Source organism: Ascidiella aspersa, chromosome 4 (genome assembly GCF_963924565.1).
Source record: "Ascidiella aspersa chromosome 4, kaAscAspe10.2, whole genome shotgun sequence".
Classification (NCBI taxonomy): Eukaryota; Metazoa; Chordata; class Ascidiacea; order Phlebobranchia; family Ascidiidae; genus Ascidiella; species Ascidiella aspersa.
In genome coordinates, this window is record NC_139450.1 from 20,091,777 (window position 1) to 20,113,628 (window position 21,852).

Here is a 21,852-nt window from a genome sequence, read left to right on the forward strand (position 1 = left end):
AAATCGTTTATTGTCGCGTCGGTAAATGAGAGAAAATTAATTGGCTTATGAGTACAGACTTGCCGCTGGTCTAGAATCCTACCACAGCGTTGAAACAATTATTAAAGCAGCGCACTAAATTTGGGTTAGGGTGTCGGTTGGTGTTTGGGTTAGGGTGGGTCAAGTATTATCATTTGATAATATTGCTTAACCTCCCCAAACTAAAACGCTAACCCAAATAATGTTCGTTGTGGTAAGATTCTTGACCAGCGCCAAAGACTTCTTGACACTCTTTTGCATCTTACGCCGTAAAAGAAGGGCAAAACAACCACACCACGGGTAACACTAATTTACGGAATGATGAATGGTCGGAACGCTCATAGTATTATTAAATATAATAACACTTGACCCACCTTCACCCAAACGCTAACCCCCACCCTAACCCAAATATGGTGCGTAGGTTTAATAATTGTTTTAACGGGGTAACACTTAAATTAGTGAGCGTTCCGACCATTCATCAGTCCGTAAATTAGTATTACCCCCACACCACTGTTTTGCTTAAATTAAATAAACAAGCATTAGCAGTATAGGTCTCAAAAACTTGTTCGTTTAAACATAAGTAATAATATTCCTAGATAAACCCAGGTGTGATTTGTGTGTGAATGCTGGTGTGCAAAGCCAAAACATACCATTACAAACAAAATGTACACTTACTAACAGGCTGCTTAACAGACCGTATGCAACTATGTTGGGTATTTGTACTAAACTTTATAACTTTGTTGTGTTGTTATTTAATAAACACAGAAGGTACAATCTATTGTAGTAGACAAGTAAATGGGGCACACAAACCCGAGTCGGAACTATATTAGTGTAAAAGGTCAATTTTCGGCAATTGTTAAATATTTAGGCTAAGTAGCTTCAACCATATAAAAGTAAACAATTATCCTTACAAGATTGAATGATGAAGTTTAATTGAATTTTAACTTTCTAAACCAGTGTTTCCTATCGCAGTGCTGTAAGCACCTAGGCACGCCATATCTACAACACCAATTTTTGTTCCATTATAAAGTTTTTAATAGCATTTTTTAAGTATGATTAAAGTGTAACAAAGTAAAAAGGATTTTCTGCATGTGCTGTTTCAATTTTGTTAATTGTTAGTTACACCACAGCAAACCACTGAGCCGAAATGCTAGTAAACATGCTACAATCTATTTTTGAATTTTGTGTTTAAGAGTGTTGGTACCACTATCCTAAATGGTAAGTTACTCTATGCCTGTATAAAAGTGCCTGATTAAAAAGATGCGATGTTTAAAGTAGAAGACCTCTTATTGTAAAATGGAAGTTTCGAATTCAGAATATCAATTTAGTAGATTTTATTGATTAAACTTGATGTAATTGTTGGTCCATAGTGAGTGACATTTTAGGAAAAGGAAATGTAAATATAAAATTGAATAAAGAATGTGTATATAAATTGTACAAGTAATTAAATCTGCATAACTGACATTGTGTTGTGACAGGTTATGCACAAAATAATAAAGTTGGCCAAATGTGTTGTGTGCACAATGGACATTCTCATTCTCTTATGAATAAAAATGTTAAGTATATTTACATGTTGCTGTGGAATTTATGATTAATTTATTTATATACAGTAATATTCCAGTTCAACTTAAACCAGAGGAGTCTGCGAACTTGATTCTCTATTATAAGTACAGCATTATTTACATAAAATGCATATTTTTTACATAAAAAATGCCTGAATCAGGCAAACTCAAGACGCTGATCATTAGGGATAATTTAACTAATCAAGACAGAACTGTGGACGCATTACCTAAAGCTATACAAGTATATATTTTTTATAAAAGCTTATATTCATATAATGTCATGCAAACTGAAGGGTTTAAGTCACAAATAACAAATCGTGAAATATAGTACTGTAATGTTTAATTTTCATTGACATGTTAGTAATTGTAAAAATGAATAACTTGCTAAAAAAGTTCAACCTAGATTTTAGTATTTTTTTCAAACTTAACTAAGACGTTCTTGTATATTATTTCTTTTGTAATCTTATGCATTTAATTTCAACTTTCCAGTGTTGACTTGACTTGTTATTTTTTAAAAGACTTGACTTGAACTCAGGTTATTATTACAAATGACATGACTGGGACTTGAATGAATTGTTCACAACACTGCAACGTTCTATTTTTGTGTTTATTTGAGACATTTCTGATGTTAAGTTCTACATGCCTATGAATGGCCTTTTAGATCTTCAATGAAGTTGTACATACAACAGAATGCAGCAGGCAATTTGGTATGGTTGTATCTCAACTCGTTTCCATCGAGCCGATGTAGCTCAGTTGGTATTTGGTAAAGTGACGGTTCCTGTTAAGCCAAGATCTTGGGTGAAAGCCTGTTATGGAGCCTATGTCAATTGCTAGCCTAACATCCCGTTACATGAATTATTTCAAATATATCAATTGCAAATTTCCAAAAGGTGGAGAATGTGCATGCAACGTTAAAAATCATTTTCAAGACTATTTATTCTGTGAAGTTTTCTGTGAATTATTTCTGTCTCTTTTTAATCTATGTCTCATTATTTATCTTTATTAATACTTGGTTCAATAAAGAAAGTATGATCAGTTTGTATGTCAGTTATGTTCACATTTTAAGCATTTTTGTAAAAAGAGTTGTATTTAGAACATATATAAAAGGTAATGTAAAAGAATGTTATCTAGACTGAGATATCATGTTTTAAACTTGTTTAATATTGGTGAAATATAATTAGGTACTCAGTACATTTAATTTTTTACTGTTTAATATCAAAATCTGTTGATTTTATTCCAAAGTCTAATTTAAACTAATTAAAAAGGCCTCAATAAAAAATGTTTTTATTCATTGTTTTTTTTATTTCATAAGGTGGCTTTTTCAAAGGTGGCCGGCTGAAAAAGGTGGCTTTTTTGGCCACTTTTAGCGGTCAATTCACATGGCCGTTTAGATAAAGTGAACGCTGTTTGTGCCAGAGTTTTCTATCATTCGTACGGTTGTCTTCGAGTATACAAGCGATAACAGACCGAAAAATTATTGCCAAGATGTAGTATTTTGGAGATATATGAAATAGTAGCTAAAAGAGACAAGTTTATTTGGAAACCAAAAGTAAGAAAGAGACGGCGGTTGCTGACTACAAATTGTTATATCCTCATTTTTTCCTATTAAAGATGATTTTGCAAAAGCGGATTGCTGTCAAAGTTTCAGATGCACCAAGGATTTTCACAATTTGTTGTATTTTGCATAATATTTGTGAACATAAAAGAACCCCAGACCTTCCATATTTTATAGAGATATATCTAAGCCTGCCATTATACCACAAGGTACAGGCTCAACAGAGAACAGTTTAGTGAGGAACATCATCTGTCAATATATTGCTGACAATTGTGCAATGATAACAAGTTATCAATTTTGATATTTTTAAATGTTTATTGAAATAAAAACTCAAGAATGTATAGCAAATGTTAATAACAAAAATGATATAGCAAGATAATAAATAACAAAAAAAACGTGTACAGTGCATTTAAAAACAGAATGACAAAAACGAACAAGAAAAAACATTTCTTTAATATGTTGACATACATTGATTTTAAAAACCATTTAAAAAGAAAGGTATTAACAAATTGAGTTAAAGCTACCAAAGTATGGGAAGTTATTTACTTTAAGGGAGGGCATCAATAATGTTTTTGTTCTCCCATTGCATTGATCATCTTTCCATTTTCTTGTGAAATCTTTGCTCTATCCCTTTCACCCTCATCAGCAATTAATTTTATCATTTCGTCCAAAGACTTTTTTCTGATTCATTTTTTTCTATACAATTTTTTCTATTTCTATTTTTTCTATATTTTTTTCTATAAAATAAAACTCAAATTTTACCTGTTACCCCAACTGACTCAGCGACTGCTGTGGTGTGCTGGTTCATCAGTTGTCAACAGCTTGAGATGAGAATTGATGTTCCTGAGTTTGAATTGGTATCAATTTAACACCCTCACTGGCGGATGCCTAAAGACAGCAAGACACTGCTAAACTTTTCACATAATAGAACATATTTAAATATCCAAAAGTTATCAAAAAAACAGCAGGATGAAAATAATTTAGCAATATATTACCTGATAATTAAAATTGCAATAAAACGTACCATACTGCTAGGACAGGATGCTAATATTCTGTTTAATAGTTGGAAATATGGTCGAGACATTGCTTTGGTTGATGAGGACAAAGTTATTTAAACCACCACAAAGGTCATTGCAAGTTTCTTGATTTTGTTTCCATTTGTTATTTTGTTCGTAACCTGTTTGATGAACTGTCATTAGAAATAAGCAAACAAATTGAAAAATCTTCATGCACTTACTTTGAGGAGGAATATCCTTTGTAATTGCGTCAAACAAAAAATCGGACATTTTTCAAATTCATTTTTCCAACAAATTATTCTATTGAATACAATTATAAGATTACAGGTTGCTTGTTCTGACCATTTTGCCCTAGAATTCATGGCAAGCTAATAAAGAGAATTAAAGTTAGGAAATAAAACACTTTTGTTTTATAACAAGATAATTAAAATACAGAACAGTTGCTAAAACAACCCAAAAATATTGTTGGTAAGTTGTTAGCAAAATATAGCATCACACACCTACCGAAGTGATTTAGAAAATATACAATACCCCCCCAAAAACAGATAAACATACTGCAATTTAACTCTAAAGCCACTGCAGGTCTTCAGCAAAATTATTTTTTCCATAACAAGGCATGTGCTGCTGACCTCTCCAAACACGTTGTGGCAGCTGCAAATAGCTTTGTCGCGCAAAAAAACTGATCGTTTAAATCACAGCAACGTGTGTTGCAAAGTACAAAATAAGGTGAACCTAGCACACAGTATTCTAAAACCGTTAACTACACAATAAATTTTAATTACAACACACCTTTCGTCACTAAAATGTACCTTGCCTTCGCTATGGAACACATGGCTGCGTAAAAATCGTCACTTAACAACACATAAATCGAAATTAGGTAGAAGGTGAACTGGGCAAACCGAAAACCTTACGATACGCACACCCAAAAGCCACCTTTCGCAAAAGCTACAGTGGCCTGGACCTACTCTGGAGTAGGGCCAGCGAAAAGCCACCTTTTTGGCGGAAAAGTGGCTTTTTCGGAGGCAAAGGTGGCCAGGCCCTATCTGTTGCATTTCAACATGTTGTGTGTGACGTCATGAAATTTCAGCCAATAGAAAGCGTTCCAATAATTCTTGGATTTAGAACCTCACAATGGACGTTTAAGTATCTACCCGCGAGACAAGGCCTTAAAACCGGGACTGTCCCGGCTAAACCGGGACGTATGGCAAGCCTAGCGGAGCGCTCTAAAAAGTAGAACAATGGGTTTATGTCACAGTTTGTCATCATGGTTATAATCTCTTTGGTTAAAATGAAAAAAAAATTCAATCCGGCCCTGGATTCACCCCTGACAGTGATGCCAGGAACATGCGAAAAGGTATTTTTCTGACGCTAAATATATTAAAAAAAGATAATCATTAGAATTTGGCGCCAAGTAAATTCAATCCGGCCAGCCTAGTTGATTCAGGCGGTGACTTTTATTCTTCCTCGAGGTGGCAGCCGTGACCTTAATTTAGATTCGAAAATCACTCACGCGTGTCATTTGTTGCACTGTGTAGGTCTCATAGAAATCAGCGTATACGCTTAGGCAAATTGCTTCCAATTTCACCGAAATGACAATGGTCAATATGGCCAGGTTGAAAAGTATGGTTCAGCCGCGGCCATAGTCGCGCATTTCGTGTAAAATTGTCGTGAAAAACGATCAGTCGCCAAAACTTTCGTCGCGCTAACGGTTTTCAGTGTAGTAGTTCATTTTCAGCCGTGCAAATTTTTCAAACTCGTTATTACCGCCCCGCAAATTTAGGCAGACATGTTGGTATATATGGTTCTGGTCTAGAATCCTACCACCTTTTTACACAATAACGAAACGAATTGTTAAAAATAAAATTGCATATGGGAGTTTAATAATATTTTATCAGTACTTGACCCGGGTAACACTAGGTTACGGAATGATGAATGGTCGGAACGCTCGCAGAATTATTATTAAATATAATAACACTTGACCCACCTTCACCCAAACGCTAACCCCCACCCTAACCCAAATATTGTGTGTTGGTTTAATAATTGTTTTAACGGGGTAACACTGAAATTAGTGAGCGTTCCGACCATCCATCATTCCGTAAATTAGTATTACCCCCTTAACCCACCCAAACACACAGACTCTCGCTCATATGCAAATGTTAGCAATACAAACCCAAGGACGAAAATGTGATAGTATTCTGCCGTATATGTTACTACAGCCGCTCAACTATAATAGCTGCAAAATCGTCTCCTCGCCAAAATCCAAGTTTCCAATCAGTCACTGTGGAAAGTATGGCAAGTGCACACGCAAGTTTTTTCAACCCTGAAAAAAAATCCGAACTGCACCCCAAACATGTAAAACGTTTGTGCACCCCTATTTATATGTTTACTGTCCAATAGATGCAATACAGAGTGCATCGGAAAATCATGAAGTGCACCTGAGGTGCGTGTTGCACGGCAGTGCACCGGGCGAGATCTGCTATACTTTAAAGACTGGCTAATCAAGAAAGGCCTTCAAATTGTTTTGTACAATCTTTAATGCAGTTCAGATAAAAGGAAAGTAAGTATACAGATTGTCATTTGACCCCACATGAATGAAAACAAAATCTGTTTCAATTGAGCTTTGGTATATGCTGATATATTCAGGAAAACACTCTAAAACCCTTTAAAATGGAAAAGGTTAGTTGTTTTATGGCGAATTTGACTCAATATTCCCAATAAATTGGTAGTTCTTTCATGGTACCATAATTCTAGCAATAATTAGGCTTATTAAAAATTGCTAATAAATGCATTTTTTGGTAAAAGATCTTGGTGCTGGTCTAGTATACTACCACAACACATTGTATTTGGGTTAGGGTTATTGTTTGGGTTTTGGGTGGGTAAGCATTATTATTAAATAATAAATATCATAATACTTGATCCACTCGAACCTAAGTGCTAATCAAGACCCTAACCAAAATATTGTGCGTTGCTTTATTAAATGTTTAACGCTGTGGATTTTAGACCAGCACCAAGAGCTGTCCATTTCACACAGAAAAACTCTGCATTTCATGATACTTTTCGCCTCATGTGTGCAACTAATTTTAGGTGTAGAGATATGCAATTCAGCACCTAGGGTGCACTTTATGATTTTCCGATGCACTCTGTATTGCATACATTATGCTGTAAACGTATGCCAATGCGATAAATAAGGGTTCACAAGCGTTTTACATATTTGGGTACAAATAAATACTTTTTTGGGAGTTTTCTTTTAAAAGGCTGTAAAAAAACTCGTCGGTGCACTTGCCATACTTTCCACAGTCACGGTAGGCGTTTGGGTGGTTTAGGTATTATTATTATATATATTCTCCCATTCCTTGCAATTCCATTGTGACACATCATTGCCGGTCCCAAAAAAGTGGTAGGATTCTAAACCACCGCCATCTATTGTTTAAAGTTTCTATAAAACTGTTTACATCAGCGGTTCCCAAACTTTTCTAAATATTTTGCCTGGTGGACCCGATGCAATTATTTGGATATTTCGCAGCCCTACAAAATTCAAGAGTAAGTTGACCCATGTTTCTTCTAGTACACTAATGCAGTAACGATTCTTTTCTAAGCATGTAGTGACACTATAAAACACGCCATATGATCGACTAATAAAGCATAACCAAAGTTAATAATGATGACAGATAATGTTTAAAACATAGACTAAAGTTTACAAACATTTGCAACTTAAACATTAGGCTACGTATAAACAAATTTAATTTGTTGTACCCATATTGGGTTATGATGCTATTTTTCTAGCAAAACTTCAAAGTTTCAACACATTTTGGCTAAAAGCAGGGGTTCCAACCTGTGGTACGCGTTTTTCGGGTGGTACGCGAGTAGCTTCTGTTTTTTTTACAAAAACCTGGATTCACAACTTTATATTTTGTTTATCTTCGGACCCCCCACCCTTTTCTTTAAGTGACAATATCGTTTTTTGTTTGTTTTTGTCAGCGTAAACTCACCATCTGAAGCTGCGTGTTTTTTAATGTAATTGGGATACGCGTCTTAAGCTAATGCGAAACCAAAATCAAATGCAAAACGCTGTTTTTCGTTTCTTGGTTGGTCGACCGTAAACGCAGGATATTTTTTCTCTCGCATTTCCTTATTCGTTCAGGCTGGCTGATTAGCAAGTGTGTGTTCGACAATTAACAACAATAAATCAAGCGGTCTCCACCTTTTCTCGCTTATAACGTCGAGTTAGGCGGTGCTGATGTTTCTCGCAGTTTGCCATTTCATAAACTTTTCAACTATTTTAACGACGTAAGTGCGAAAAAAACTTTTATACGTCCGTTTTGTTTACATTTTAATGCTGTCTTTTGAACAGCGCTGCTTTACCATTGCGCCATGGAGGGCTGCCAAGTGCATCGAGAACAAATGGAAAACAAATTAACAAATATTGGACATATTTTTTTATTTTTTAGTTTCGGCAATGTAATAAAACTTGCAATAAATTTAAAAGAAATGCCTTTATACCAAAAAAAAGGTTCGCTAGCCAGGTGTGCCCTCTCTTAAAAAGGTTAACAACACTGATTTTAGAACTATTTAAGTGCCGTTTTTATGTTGTGCTAGTCGAATACCACCCGGGAAAACGATCTTCGTTTAGCATTGCAGGTGGCGAAAGACGTGCTTGTAATTTAGCGTAGTCCCGTACATGGATCTACCAAAATCAATCACATATATTTCACGCTCTTGTTTTCGATTTACTCCTGAAGTTAACCGAATATTCAACTTGGGGAATTCCCCGCCCTGTTTTTTCGTCTGACGTTAATAACGTCATAAAATAGTAACGGATATGACGTCATAAAATAGCGATTGTGACGACGTCATAAATAATACCGCTTAGTGTGCAATCGTTAACTTCAGGAGTAAATCAAAAACAAGACTGTGAAATATATGTGATTGATTTTGGTAGATCCATGTACGGGACTAGCTAAATTACAAGCACGTCTTTCGCCACCTGCAGTACTAAATGAAGATCGTTTTTTTGGGTGTTATTCGACTAGCACAACATAAAAACACCACTTCAATAGTTATTAAATCAGTGTTTTTAACCTTTTTAAGTAAGGGCACACCTGGCGAGCGAAGCGGGCGCGATTTTTTTTGGTATAGCGGCATTTTTTTTGCAAGTTTTATTACATTGCCTAAGCTAAAAAATAAAAAATATGTCCAATATTTTTGAATACGTTTTCTATTTGTTCTCGACGCCCTTGGCAGCCCTCCACGGCACACCGGTAAAGCAGCGTTGATCTAGTTCAAAATAGCATTAAAATGTAAACAAAACGGCCTTATAAAAGTCATTCATTTTTAGAAAATTTTTCGTACTTACGTAGTTAAAATAGTCGGAAAAGTATATGAAATGGCAAACTGTGAGAAACATCAGTACCAACTAACTCGACGTTATAAGCGAGAAAAAGGCGAAGACCGCTTGATTTATTGTTGTTAATTGTAGAACACACACTTGCTAATCAGCCAACCTGAGCGAATAACAAAATGCGAAAGAGAAAAACTTCCGAACACCCAAACACCCCCCCCCCCCCTGGATACGCCACTGATTTTTATATATACATGTCATTATGATACTGATAAATTAAGTGACAGCTCTAAAGCTGGGGTAGAGTAGGGCTTTAGGAATACATTTTGAGTTACATTAAATTGAAAAATCGATTAGTAATGCTTTATTGCCATTGTTTAACATAAAAATGGTTTCTGTGATTTTAAAGAAAAACGTACAACTGCCAAATTTGAGTGAAATTTATTGAGAAACACAAAAGTCATGAAGCATTTAGTTTGTGGGGGTCTTCCGAGGGTTTACAATTTTACTGCTAAACTAGATTATGTAAACACCCAAAATTTATTTTTTACAGGTGATAGTAATTATGCCAAATATTGAAAAAACAATATTGTTTACATTGTCACTATTTGTCAGAACACATTTGTCACAACACTTTCCAGCTATCGTCTATATTTCCAAATTAAGACCCTATTTTTGATTGACTTTGGCTGAAATTTGGTGGAAATATTGTTTATGAGATTCTATATGAAAAATTTCAGTACAAAATATTAAAGGGGTTGGGAGGTATTTAATGTGCAACATGAGTAGAAATGAAAAAAGCAGAAAGTGGGGTGCTTTTAACACCCCGGTTACCCATGACCCCAGTGAAAATTTGCACTACATTATTTTGTCCACATATTTACTAAGATTAGAAATTCTACCGTCCAAAATTGTTCCATGGTTCACAATGATTTCTTATTGGAAGTATATGTCACAAAATTTAAAGAAAAATTACAATTAAAAAATTTTTAGACTGCTGACCAGGGCTGCGGAGTCGGACTCGGGACTCGAGTAAGATCATGTAAGACTACCTGAGTTCCAAGTCCGATGTATGCATGCACAGTACGAAATTTTGAAACTGATCGTCCACAATCTGTAAATTGTAAAGGTGAAGTAGAATATACACTATACAGTTCAATATTTTTCAACAATGTATTGTGGCTGGATGAATTATATAATCCACCTGAACTAAGTTACGTAAATGGTTAAAATACATGCTGTAGAGTCTGACTCTACAGATTCGCACATTTGGGCGAATCTTCAGGAGTGGGGCTCAAAGTTATTTTTTTGTTCGGAGTTGGACACGGGAGTCGGGCTCTGGTTATTTTTAACCGACTTCGCAGCCCTGCTTCTGACACTTTTAAACAAAGTACATCGATCTTAGTAATTTAGTGCATCAATGTTAGGAATTTTTCTAATCAAAAAGATTGCTGGTAGTACACAAAGAAACAAAAGTAAGTCAAATAAAATAGCAGCCAATTTACCAGAACCACCAATCAAAAGTTGTTGTCATTAGCCATTAAAGTAGATTCTGAACATGAAACTGAATGAGGAAAATGTAAGATCTTAATCTGTCTGTTGGCTTAATAAAACAACAAGTCAAACAATCAACAAGAAATGCAAAAATTAAAATGTTAACTTTGGTTCCTGCAAGCTGGAGTATCAATCAAATTGCAACAAAATCCAATAAGTGCGGAGTGACTAAATGGATGATAAGGTGAGCTTTGAAGCTGAAAACGAAAAAGGAGAAGTACAAAGGGAAGCCGTTATAGCAAGAAGTCATTAATGCAGTGGTGAATTTTTATGAGTCAAAATGTCAAATGAGAACATTTTAAGGATATGTCCAGGTAAAAGAGACCGTGTTTAGACTAAGGATGGGACAAAACCAAAGCATCTACTTCTAGCAAATTTAAAAGAACTCCATGCTCGATTTAATTTGGAGTCACTAGTGTTGTAATGACTTAAGTCATTTAGTCACTGTTTTTAAATTACTTGACTTGAATTAAATCTTTTGACCAAAATGACTTGACTTGACTTAACTCTGTTGGACAAATGACTTGTTCATTTTGCCAAATTACTCTGGATTAAATAAAGTGTTTTTCATTAAAATTTATCTTAAGTTTTGCACATTAAACATTTAAGTGCTGTATGTATATTGTGTTTTTTTCTTATGGGTTCACCAATTTTAATAGTTTAACAGTTTACTTTTCTGTCAATTACATGACTTGAAATTGATTTGCTCTCATAGCGACTGGACTTGGGCAACCGTTGTCTTGGACTGGGACTTAACTTTGCTATTTTATACCACAATCATACCAGTCTTTAAAAATGCCTTGTCCGACGATGTTTTATTTACCCTTGTGGATGTGGCACGAGGTCAAACACAACTCCCGGAAGATGATGCAAATGTTGGCCAATATGTGGCTTTTGTTTGTGGGTTCGGACCCACCTTTGTGTAACTGATATTATTGTTTTTTAGGGTTTAACTCACCATCCAAAAGTGTCAATGGTTTTAATGTAATTGGGTCACGCCTCTTAAGCTTTGTAACAGAATCAGATTCTCTTAAAAGGAAGTCAACCGTGACTGTTTAAAGTCGTCTAAATTTCTATGTAATGATAGTTAACGCAAAGTTATTGTCTATAAGCATATCCCAAGACCATGTGTTTAACTTATTTTCTCTCAACCGCAGCTTGTATTTTAGCTGACTTGGCACACTGGTGCAGATGTTGTGCTAATCGTGGCATATGGTATAAAACAATTCAGGCACAAGATTACAACCTTTATACCATAATCATATCAGTCTTTAAAAATGCCTTGACTGTCCGATGATATTTTATTTACCGTTGTGGATGTGGCACGAGGTCAAACACAACTCCCAGAAAATGATGCAAATGATGGCCAATATGTGGCTTTTGTTTGTGGGTTCGGACCCACCTTTGTGTAACTGATATTATTGTTTTTTAGGGTTTAACTCACCATCCAAAAGTGTCAATGGTTTTAATGTAATTGGGTCACGCCTCTTAAGCTTTGTAACAGAATCAGATTCTCTTAAAAGGAAGTCAACCGTGACTGTTTAAAGTCGTCTAAATTTCTATGTAATGATAGTTAACGCAAAGTTATTGTCTATAAGCATATCCCAAGACCATGTGCTTATTTTCTCTCAACCGCAGCTTGTATTTTAGCTGACTTGACACACTGGTGCAGATGTTGTGCTAATCGTGGCATATGGTATAAAACAATTCAGGCACAAGATTACAACCTTTATACCATAATCATATCAGTCTTTAAAAATGCCTTGACTGTCCGATGATATTTTATTTACCGTTGTGGATGTGGCACGAGGTCAAACACAACTCCCAGAAAATGATGCAAATGATGGCCAATATTTGGCTTGCAGATATGATTCTGATTGGTACATTGGCATTATTTGTAAAAAAAATTATGAAAAACAAGACTTTAAAGTTCAGTTTATGATACTAAAAGGCCCAAATTTTCAACTAAGGGAATTCCCCGTTTTTCCGTCTGACGTTAATGACTTCATAGGATAATAACGGATATGACGTCATAAAATAGCGATTGTTATGACGTCATAAGTAATAAAAAAATCATCAGAAACATCGAATTAGCGTCCACCAAAAGCGAACCTTTAGATGCAAAGCGAACACGTGCGTCGTTGACACTCCTGCCAGGCACCAGCTTCGAAGGTAGATCCATGTACGCGACTATGCTAAATTACAACCACGTCTTTTGCCACCTACAATACTAAACGAAGACCGTTTTTCCAGGGTGTTATTCGATTAGCGCGACATCTGTGCTGAGTTGTGTGCCAAGTCACCTAAAATACAAGCACGTCTACACCAGGGGTCGGCAACCTTTTTCTAGTCAAGTGCCAAAACCAAAAAGGTATAAAGGTATTTGCGGGCCTCACAAAGTGTTAAAAATTGTGGTATTGAAATGTTTGAACAACTGTGAATTGGGCAGGCCTCTGATCTTTTTGCACTTAAAAACGTATTTAAAAGGCAGGAAAAGTGTTGGTGTAAATGTTAATCTAGTTCACTGTTTGTTAACCTTTTTAAGCCCAGGCAAAGTGGCGAGCGAAGCAAACAGCATTTTGTTTAAATTTCTTTAAAGTTTTTATTAAATTGCCAAAAAAAAAAATGTTGAACAAAATATGTCCAATATTTTTGAATACATTTTCCGTTTGTGCGCGACGCACTTGGCAGCCTTCCATGGCGCAACGGTAAAGAAGAGCATATCTAGTTGAAACAACAGCATCAAAACCAGACGTAAAAAGATCATCGCGCGAAGCACGAAAAATTTTTGCACTTATTTAGTTAAATGGCCAAAATGTATTTGAAATGGGCTCGTGTATAGTTTGTCAAAGAGGCGGCGGGCGGCCGACCTGGCATTGCTGACCTCTGTCGTACACCGACATCTCATAATAACGCGGTGTGCAAACAGTGACAAACATCACTACCACCTAAGGTGGAGACTGCTTGATTTATTGTTGTTGATTGTCGAACACACACTTGCTGATCAGCCAACCCGAACAAATAACGAAATGCGGAAAAGAATAAATATCCTGCGTTTACGGTCGACCAAACAAGAAACAAAATGGGTCGTTTTGCGTTTGGTTTTGGGTTCACATTAGCTTAAGACGCGTGACCCAATTACATAAAAAAACACGCAGCTTCGGACGGGGAGTTAAACCGTGACAAATACGAATAAAAAACGATAATATCACTTACAAAAAAAAAGGGGGGGGGGGGGGGGGGGTCCGAAACCCCACCCCCACTTGAATACGCCACTGTGGTACTCTGGTAATATTTTAGTTATTAAGTGGACATTTTTTTTTCATTTCGACCCATTTCTGAAATTTTCTCAGTTTATAGAGAATGAAAACAACATTTCTATTAAATTTCAGCAAAAAAACAATCAAAAATGGGGTCAACATGCAGCAGATGTCGATAACCTAGAAGAATTTGAATTAGAGATAGAGTTTTAAGCACAAAATCAGGCATTATCAGAAGTGAGTTTTTTACGCAAAGTCAATCTACAGCATGTTTGATGGGATCTTGATGACAGGTGGAGCAATTCCAGCAAGTGGGTATAGGCCATTTAGAATTAGATTAACAGTCATCCAGTGATACAGCGGCCAGTGTTGGTCATCCCTGTTTTGGAACCAGACTGTTTGTCCTTGCACAAAGTGGCTGGTAATTGGCGGGGTTACTACTTGTTTGGGATGAGAATTATAATTAATAATTGTTAGTGAAGTAAGGAATGGGATCTTGAGTTGAGTAAAATATAAAATGGGCCCCCACTGTCATTGTTTTGAATTTTGGAAAGATTGTTATTTATAAGCAGATGTAATTGATTTTTTTTTTTATTACAATGAATCACCAGATAACGAAATTAGCAGCAATACATTCCAACAAATAAAGTGTCACTTTAGGCAAAACCTGATTTTGCGCCACTTGCAGAAGATGTTTAGTAGTGCTAAGTTGGGACTTTGATGATTGTATGTTAACTGTAATTTTATTAATTTTTTCACCACAATAGATTAAATGTATCTGTGTTTATTTAATAAAATACAGAAAAAAAACTAGCTCACATGATTAGCTTAAAGACTTAAAGTTTTGACAGCCAGCATAGTCACCTTCAGTCAGGTACATTTTGTTACAACTAAACTATTTCAAACGCTGACTGTTTGATTTTTAAACGTTTTTTATTGGACTAATTAGCAGCTCCCATCCTTTTTAGCGTTGTGGATCCTTTTGTTTACATGAGAGCAAAGAACCCATTTGAAAAACAGACCTAATTGAAACTTATCAGTTGTTGCTAATATAAATGACACAAACAGTAATTGAACCAATCAAATTCAATAATTTATATGCATTCAGAATTCAGAGACAAGAGAACAATCCAACTAACGTTGAATAATTGTAGAACATTTATGTAGTTCATATTTTTTTATTGTTGTGACTAATCTGTTGGAATGCGCAATATTAACAAATGGAATTCTGTCAATGTAAGCAGAAACCAGCCAAGTTTCAGCTCGCCAATATTCCATAGCATCCGAAGCAATTTGTATAAGCTTTAAACAAATTTAATGCAAGAGCAATACCTTGTATCACAGTCATAGATTTCAACCAAACTTGCAATTATTGAAGCTGACAGTAGCGGAAGTGACAAATATGTTTTCAATTGTCATTGATAGACCAGTGGAAACAATATGTAAATAACTGTAGTATCCCTTTTAGTAAAAAGAAGATTTTACCTAGAAATAAACTAGTTAACTTTAGACTATGGATCAGCGGTTCCAAAACTTTTGTAAACATTTTTGCCTGGTGGATCCTTTGCAATTATTTTAATATTTCGTGGCCCTATAAAAATTCAAGGTCAGTTGACTCACGTTCTTGTGTTAGACTAAAGCAGACACGATTCTTTCTAATGAAACAACTTTCTAACTAATGCAAATGATTCGATACTGATGACAGACGTTGACTAATAATGATGACAGATATTGTTTAAAATGTAGTCTAATGTTAAAAAAAATTCACTAAAGCCTAATGGTAAAAACTTGAAGCCTATTCTTATTACACACCCTAACTCCTGTACGGAACACAGTTTGGGAATCGCTGCTATAGATCAATGTCTCTTAAAATATAGCGGCCTGATGACCGCAGCACATGTGAAATTTTTGGTATATTTGTATTTTCTCTTGATAGCTTGCCATTTTTATTACAAAGGCTTTATAGTTGCATTATCTTTAAAGAACATTGGGATCATTAAAGCTAAGCTAAATAAGAAAGTAAAAGAAATAAGTTTTATGAATTACAATATTTTTTCTTTTTGCCAGCAGCGCACCTAAAAACCTTCAAAAAAGGTTGAGGAGTGCTGCTATAAATATTGATTTTAATGACACCCAGTATTTCTTATCATATTTCAGGCAAATGTTTAAATTCAACTTGGTTAATTATGGCTGATGTCTCAGTAAATGTGGATTCTCATATGATTCATCACAATGATATGAAGAAAATAGAGGAAGATGTAAGACATTTTTATATTTAAAACCCAATACATGTAACTATTTTCCTAATTTTAACTTTTGGGATATTATCTCATTATAAACTTATTATAATTAGTGTAATAAGAAGTCAAACTGAAAACATCATAGGTAAAAACAGAATTCAAAAAGGTGTTTTTACTCATAAACCTATGTTTTGTCAAAAGTGGCATAATTAAGTTTATTTCAGAAATACTATAGTTCAACACCTAAAAGAATAATACAAGGATTTCTGTCATTAGTATAACAAGACAACAGTAACCAAAACCTTTTTGGTCTTCTGACAGCCAGGTGTTGTTTTGTTTGGTGTAACAAAAATGAGGAAGTGGCCCAAGTAAGCATCAAGTAAGAGGCAATCGAGCAACATGCATAGTGCCAATAGTTCAAATAGAATAACATTGTCCAATGTCTGACCAGTTTGTCGTATGTCTGACCAGTTTCAGTGGATTTCCTTAGGGTCTATGTGTTACTCTGCAAAACTTGGACTTATGCCAAACATTTGACAGTAAACAAATTTTAATTTTATTTTTGACTACAAATAACTACACCTGTAATAAGATGCCCAAATCTTTAAGGCAGTGGTTCCCAAACTGTGGTATGATTTTGCAATGGTGCGTTTTAGTTACCTTCAATTGAGATTTCGCCTTATTATGAGGTAACACTTATTTACCTTGTTCAAGATAATAAAACGCTAATTGTTAACTGGTTTAATATGTATGTAGTAATGAACTGATAGCAGCAGTGTAGTATTGTCATATATGTAATGATATTTTAATATTAAACTACTGTAATTTATTTTAAAACAGAGGAATAGTGCGAGAACCAAATTTTGTTTAATTTCACTATCAGGAACATGTCTAAACAAAAGTACAGCCAGGCTTACATTAAGTACGGGTTCATAGTTATTAAACACAATGGAGAAGCTCTTCCCAATGTGAAGTACCATAGGAGGGTCCTTGTAATGCCAGTGGCAAAGGTGTTAGTAAAACATGTACTTGGGTAAGATGCGTCTTTAAAACTAAAAAGTGTTTTCCTGTCCAACAATCGGTTAAGAATCAAATAGAGGAGATGTCAGTCGATATTGCTGACCAAGTGATTTCAGGAGTAAAAGATTTAAAGTATGGGTTTCTATTCAATTGGATGAGTCAACAGACGTAACAAATAACGCCCAGGTACTTGTGTATGTTCTTTATACACAAGACATTTCTGTAAAAACTGAATTACTAATGAGCAAGGAACTTTTTGGTTCAACAAAAAGGAAGGATATGTTCGAAGCTTTAAACAATTTTTTTAAACTAAATAAACTAGACTGGGAAAGTTGATTGGGGCTGTATAACAGATGGAGCTCCATCAATGCTAGCCCTTAGCATGAAAGTGCTATCACAAAATATGTTATAATACTTGAAGCGATTGGTCAAAATAGTAAATTTCATGAAAACATCTGTCCTTAATACTCGGTTGTTTAAACGTCTTTGTGAGGATCTCAGTTCCAAGTACACCTGTCATTTATATTACACAGAGGTGTGCTGGCTCTCCCGTGGAAATGCAACAAGGCGCATGTTTGAACTATGAGATTAGCTTCTGCATTTTTTTAAGAAGAATCACAATTTTCAAAATGACCTTGAGAGTAAAGATTTTCTTACTAGATTGACATATCTATCAGACATTTTTGACGTTCTGAATAACTTCAACCTGTCGTTTCAAGGATTCAATAAAATGGTAACAATGTTTGTTTCAAAGCTGAGAGCGCTCATTTGTATGCTGGACCATTGGATAGAGAATGTTTGCAATAAAAGCTTCCAAATCTCCAAATGCCTCACTTACATTGAAAATCCTGATGGTGGCATTTCTAAAGAAATTATTTTTTTAAATGTTGCACTCTGTGCTTATTGCATGAACCAATTTTTTATTGATCCATTTGATCTGCCTGTAGTGACCGGCAGGGGCGTATCCAGAAATTTGAAAAAGGGGGGGGGTCCCGAATTTTCAACTTGGGGAATTCCCCGCTTTTTCGTCTGACGTTATGAGGTCATAAAATAGTGACTTCAGGAGTAAATCAAGGAGTAAAATCGTTTACTTCAGGAGTAAATCAAAAACAAGACTGTGAAATATATGTGATTGATTTTGGTAGATCCATGTAGGGGACTAGCTAAATTACAAGCACGTCTTTCGCCACCTGCAATACTAAATGAAGATCGTTTTTCCGGGTGTTATTCGACTAGCACAACATGAAAACACCACTTCAATAGTTATTAAATCAGTGTTTTTAACCTTTTTAAGTAAGGGCCCCCATGGCGAGCGAAACTGGCGCGATTTTTTTTGGTATAACAACATTTATTTTAAATTTCTTGCAAGTTTTATTACATTGCCGAAACTAAAAATAAAAAAAAAATGTCCAATATTTTTGAATACGTTTTTCATTTGTCCGCGATGCACTTGGCAGCCCTCCACGGCGCAACGGTAAAGCATCGCTGTTCAAAAGACAAAAATTTTTTTCACTTGTGTCGTTAAAATAGTCGAAAAGTATATGAAATGGCAAACTGCGAGAAACATCAGCACCGCATAACTCGTTATAAGCGAGAAAAAGGCGGAGAACGCTTGATTTATTGTTGTTAATTGTCGAACACACACTTGCTAATCAGCTAGCCTGAACAAATAAGGAAATGCGAGAGAAAAAATATCCTGCGTTTACGGTCGACCAAACAAGAAACAAAAAACGTTTTTTTGCGCTTGATTTTGGTTTCGCATTAGCTTAAGACGCGCGACCAAATTACATTAAAAAACACGCAGCTTCAGATGGTGAGTTTAAACGCTGACAAAAACGAACAAAAAATGATATTGTCACTTACGAAAAGGGGGGGGGGGGAGGTCCAAACCCCCAACCTCCCCCCTGGTTACGCCACTGGTGACCGGGGAAGAAGAAGAAGTAATAGACATTTAAACTGATGAGACAGCAAATATATAACTTAAGGACTGCTGTCCTATCAGTTTCTGGTTGAGCATGGCATCATCGTATCCGAACCTAGCATGTCACGCTGTGATCCGTCAAATCAAAAAGCCGAAAATGGTCTTGAAACGCCAGAACAAAACTTTCGATATGCTGTCAGGTGAGCCATTCCTCCAATGACCAGCTGGTTGAGAAAAAACAACTACACCGCATTAAAACTATTTGCTGTGTTTTGTTTAATTTATGGCTTTTATGTCTTCTTGAACTTTAATACAGCTACATGCTTATTTTCTTATCTATATACTAAAACACTTTTAGTTTGCGATATTTTAGTCAGATGTAACTTAGGTGGTACATGAACACTGTACAAAAGTTTAAAATATTCCACGAGAAATAAAGTTTGGGAATCGCTGCTTTAAGGCTTACATTAAGCTTAACCAGGCCAAAACTCAGGATATTTATACAATTGAAGAAAATTCAAAGAAGCCTACAAAGCAAAAAACGCTTTTCTTGAAATTTAATTGGAAAGACTTTTAGTTTAGAAGGAGACACATGGCACATTGTTGCACAAAGTGGCATTTATTATTGGAATTAAAAGTGGTGTGAAGCACAAAAAACATCCCTCCAGCGTGAGGCAAGGAAAGAAAGTGTAGCTGGCCATAACCGTACATATACTAAGTTTGGTAGTAATCTTGCACAGTTTACGATTTTTCGAGGATAGCTTTTCAGCCTGTCTTGCTTGAATATGCATTTCATATGCTTTTGGCTATCTTTACTGACTTTATTTATTTTATTTTTGTTTTCGAGAATTTAGGCAATAGCAGTTTTTGACTTCACTGCAACAAACTGTCAGTAGCATTGCATTGAGGAGCCTTTGAAAAAGCCAGCATGAGCCTGCTGGCAATGCATGCAACAGATAGAGCCACAAAAACTGCATTGCTCTCTTTCTAGCAAAGCTGCCGTGTATATCACAAAGTTGTATCATCTGTTTTCATTGAGAGCATCTACTACTGCTGTAAAAATCTCCTCAAACAGCATGACTGCATCACGCAGTTCGACCCATTGTGGTTCACACATTAGTTATTTTTTAAATGTAGTGCCAAATTCAAGCTTTGTGGTTGGCACATAGTGCGACATTTTCAATGGTGTTAGGGGTGTAAAAGGATCACCAACCAAAACCACCCAGTGGTTCTGGGGGTGGGGTGAAGCACAGTTGGATCTATTACATTAATTCAGTTCAATTACCATTACTCTCCTAAATATTTTAATTACATTAGAAATACATGTAGAATTACAATAAAGTGATTCCTTTCGGCATGGCATAGACCAGTGCTTGTCAACCTTTTTCAGAATGGTACACCTTTTAAGATTTACTCAAAACTTATACACCCCAGTCCATGCATAACACAGAATCTGTAGTAATCCTAAATGGAATAAGGATGAGCTAGGCTGCAAAGGTACAGGAAATGCGTAGATTGTATTTATACAAATACAAAACTTTATCAATCATTTATTTGTATTGTTGTTGAATTTCTTCAGCCAGTTGTGGTAACTGCACCCTGTTCTACTGCAAAAGGAACCATCACCAACGGTTAAATTATCAAAAAAAATATATTTGGTTATGGCATCACAAATGGAATGTAATAACTTAGCTTTGTACACTCAACAAAAATGTTGTACAATATTATTTTACATCTCGTTAACCTGATCTCTTGCATAAACCTGTTTGTTTATTGTGACACAGGGGCGTTTAACGCGGAACCAAAATATGTGGCCCGTGATGTGGTTTGGTCTTCGGCCCACACTACAAAACATTTAGTTTTTAAAATTGCTTCAGTGCATCATTGCAACTCAATTTTTGTTCTAACAAGTGTGTCACAAACTTTTAAGACAGACAACCTATAGTTAGTAGTTTATGTTGGCAAACCTTACAGTGATACAGCCCAAAATACAGATGCTTACTTTAACATCGTTTATGTCGAATAGCAACAAAGTCAAATCAAAACTACAAGTTACTACAGGTCAACTGATCGCACAATAATATATCCCAATAGGAAAATTACGTCACAACTGGTCAGTGACAGATAGCAAAGTAACGCAAGTATGCAACTGCTATCAGATAGCTATATAACCATGTGGTATCTGGTACACCCCATAAAAGTGGTACACCCTTAAAAATTATAGTACACCCTGGGGTAGACTACACATTCACACTACAGTCAAGCTAACAGCCATGTGTCTAAAATTCTTTAAGAACTGCAATTACTTGTAAACAAAACATTTTATTAGTTAATTACAAATTATAACATATTGGTTCGTATTTATATT

The 21,852-nt window shown here is 35.5% G+C and overlaps 1 protein-coding gene and 1 long non-coding RNA gene across 4 annotated transcripts in view; one reads left to right on the top strand and one right to left on the bottom strand.

Annotated features, from left to right (window-relative positions):
• Nucleotides 1-3,897: 3,897 nt before the first annotated feature.
• Nucleotides 3,898-4,513, bottom strand: LOC146148601 (uncharacterized). Of its 2 annotated transcripts, none has more exons than XR_014494834.1 (3): nucleotides 4,373-4,513; nucleotides 4,160-4,312; nucleotides 3,898-4,023 (listed from the first exon to the last, which is right to left on the bottom strand). It is a non-coding gene; the product is annotated as an uncharacterized LOC146148601 (long non-coding RNA). The 2 variants fall into 2 exon arrangements; XR_014494835.1 differs by having other exon boundaries at nucleotides 4,160-4,324.
• A 2,882-nt stretch (nucleotides 4,514-7,395) lies between these two features.
• The window catches only part of LOC146148602 (serine/threonine-protein kinase B-raf-like), a 101,565-nt gene continuing 87,108 nt past the window's right edge, over nucleotides 7,396-21,852 (top strand). Inside the window, exons 1-2 of one of the 2 annotated variants that reach the window (XM_083388416.1) lie at nucleotides 7,397-7,691; nucleotides 16,461-16,561. In XM_083388416.1, the coding sequence (XP_083244542.1) occupies nucleotides 16,490-16,561 (72 nt within the window). In that variant the 5' untranslated portion in view covers nucleotides 7,397-7,691; nucleotides 16,461-16,489. Of the gene's footprint in view, nucleotides 7,692-16,460; nucleotides 16,562-21,852 lie in introns of both variants that reach the window. The other variant, XM_083388417.1, reaches the window with a different exon arrangement.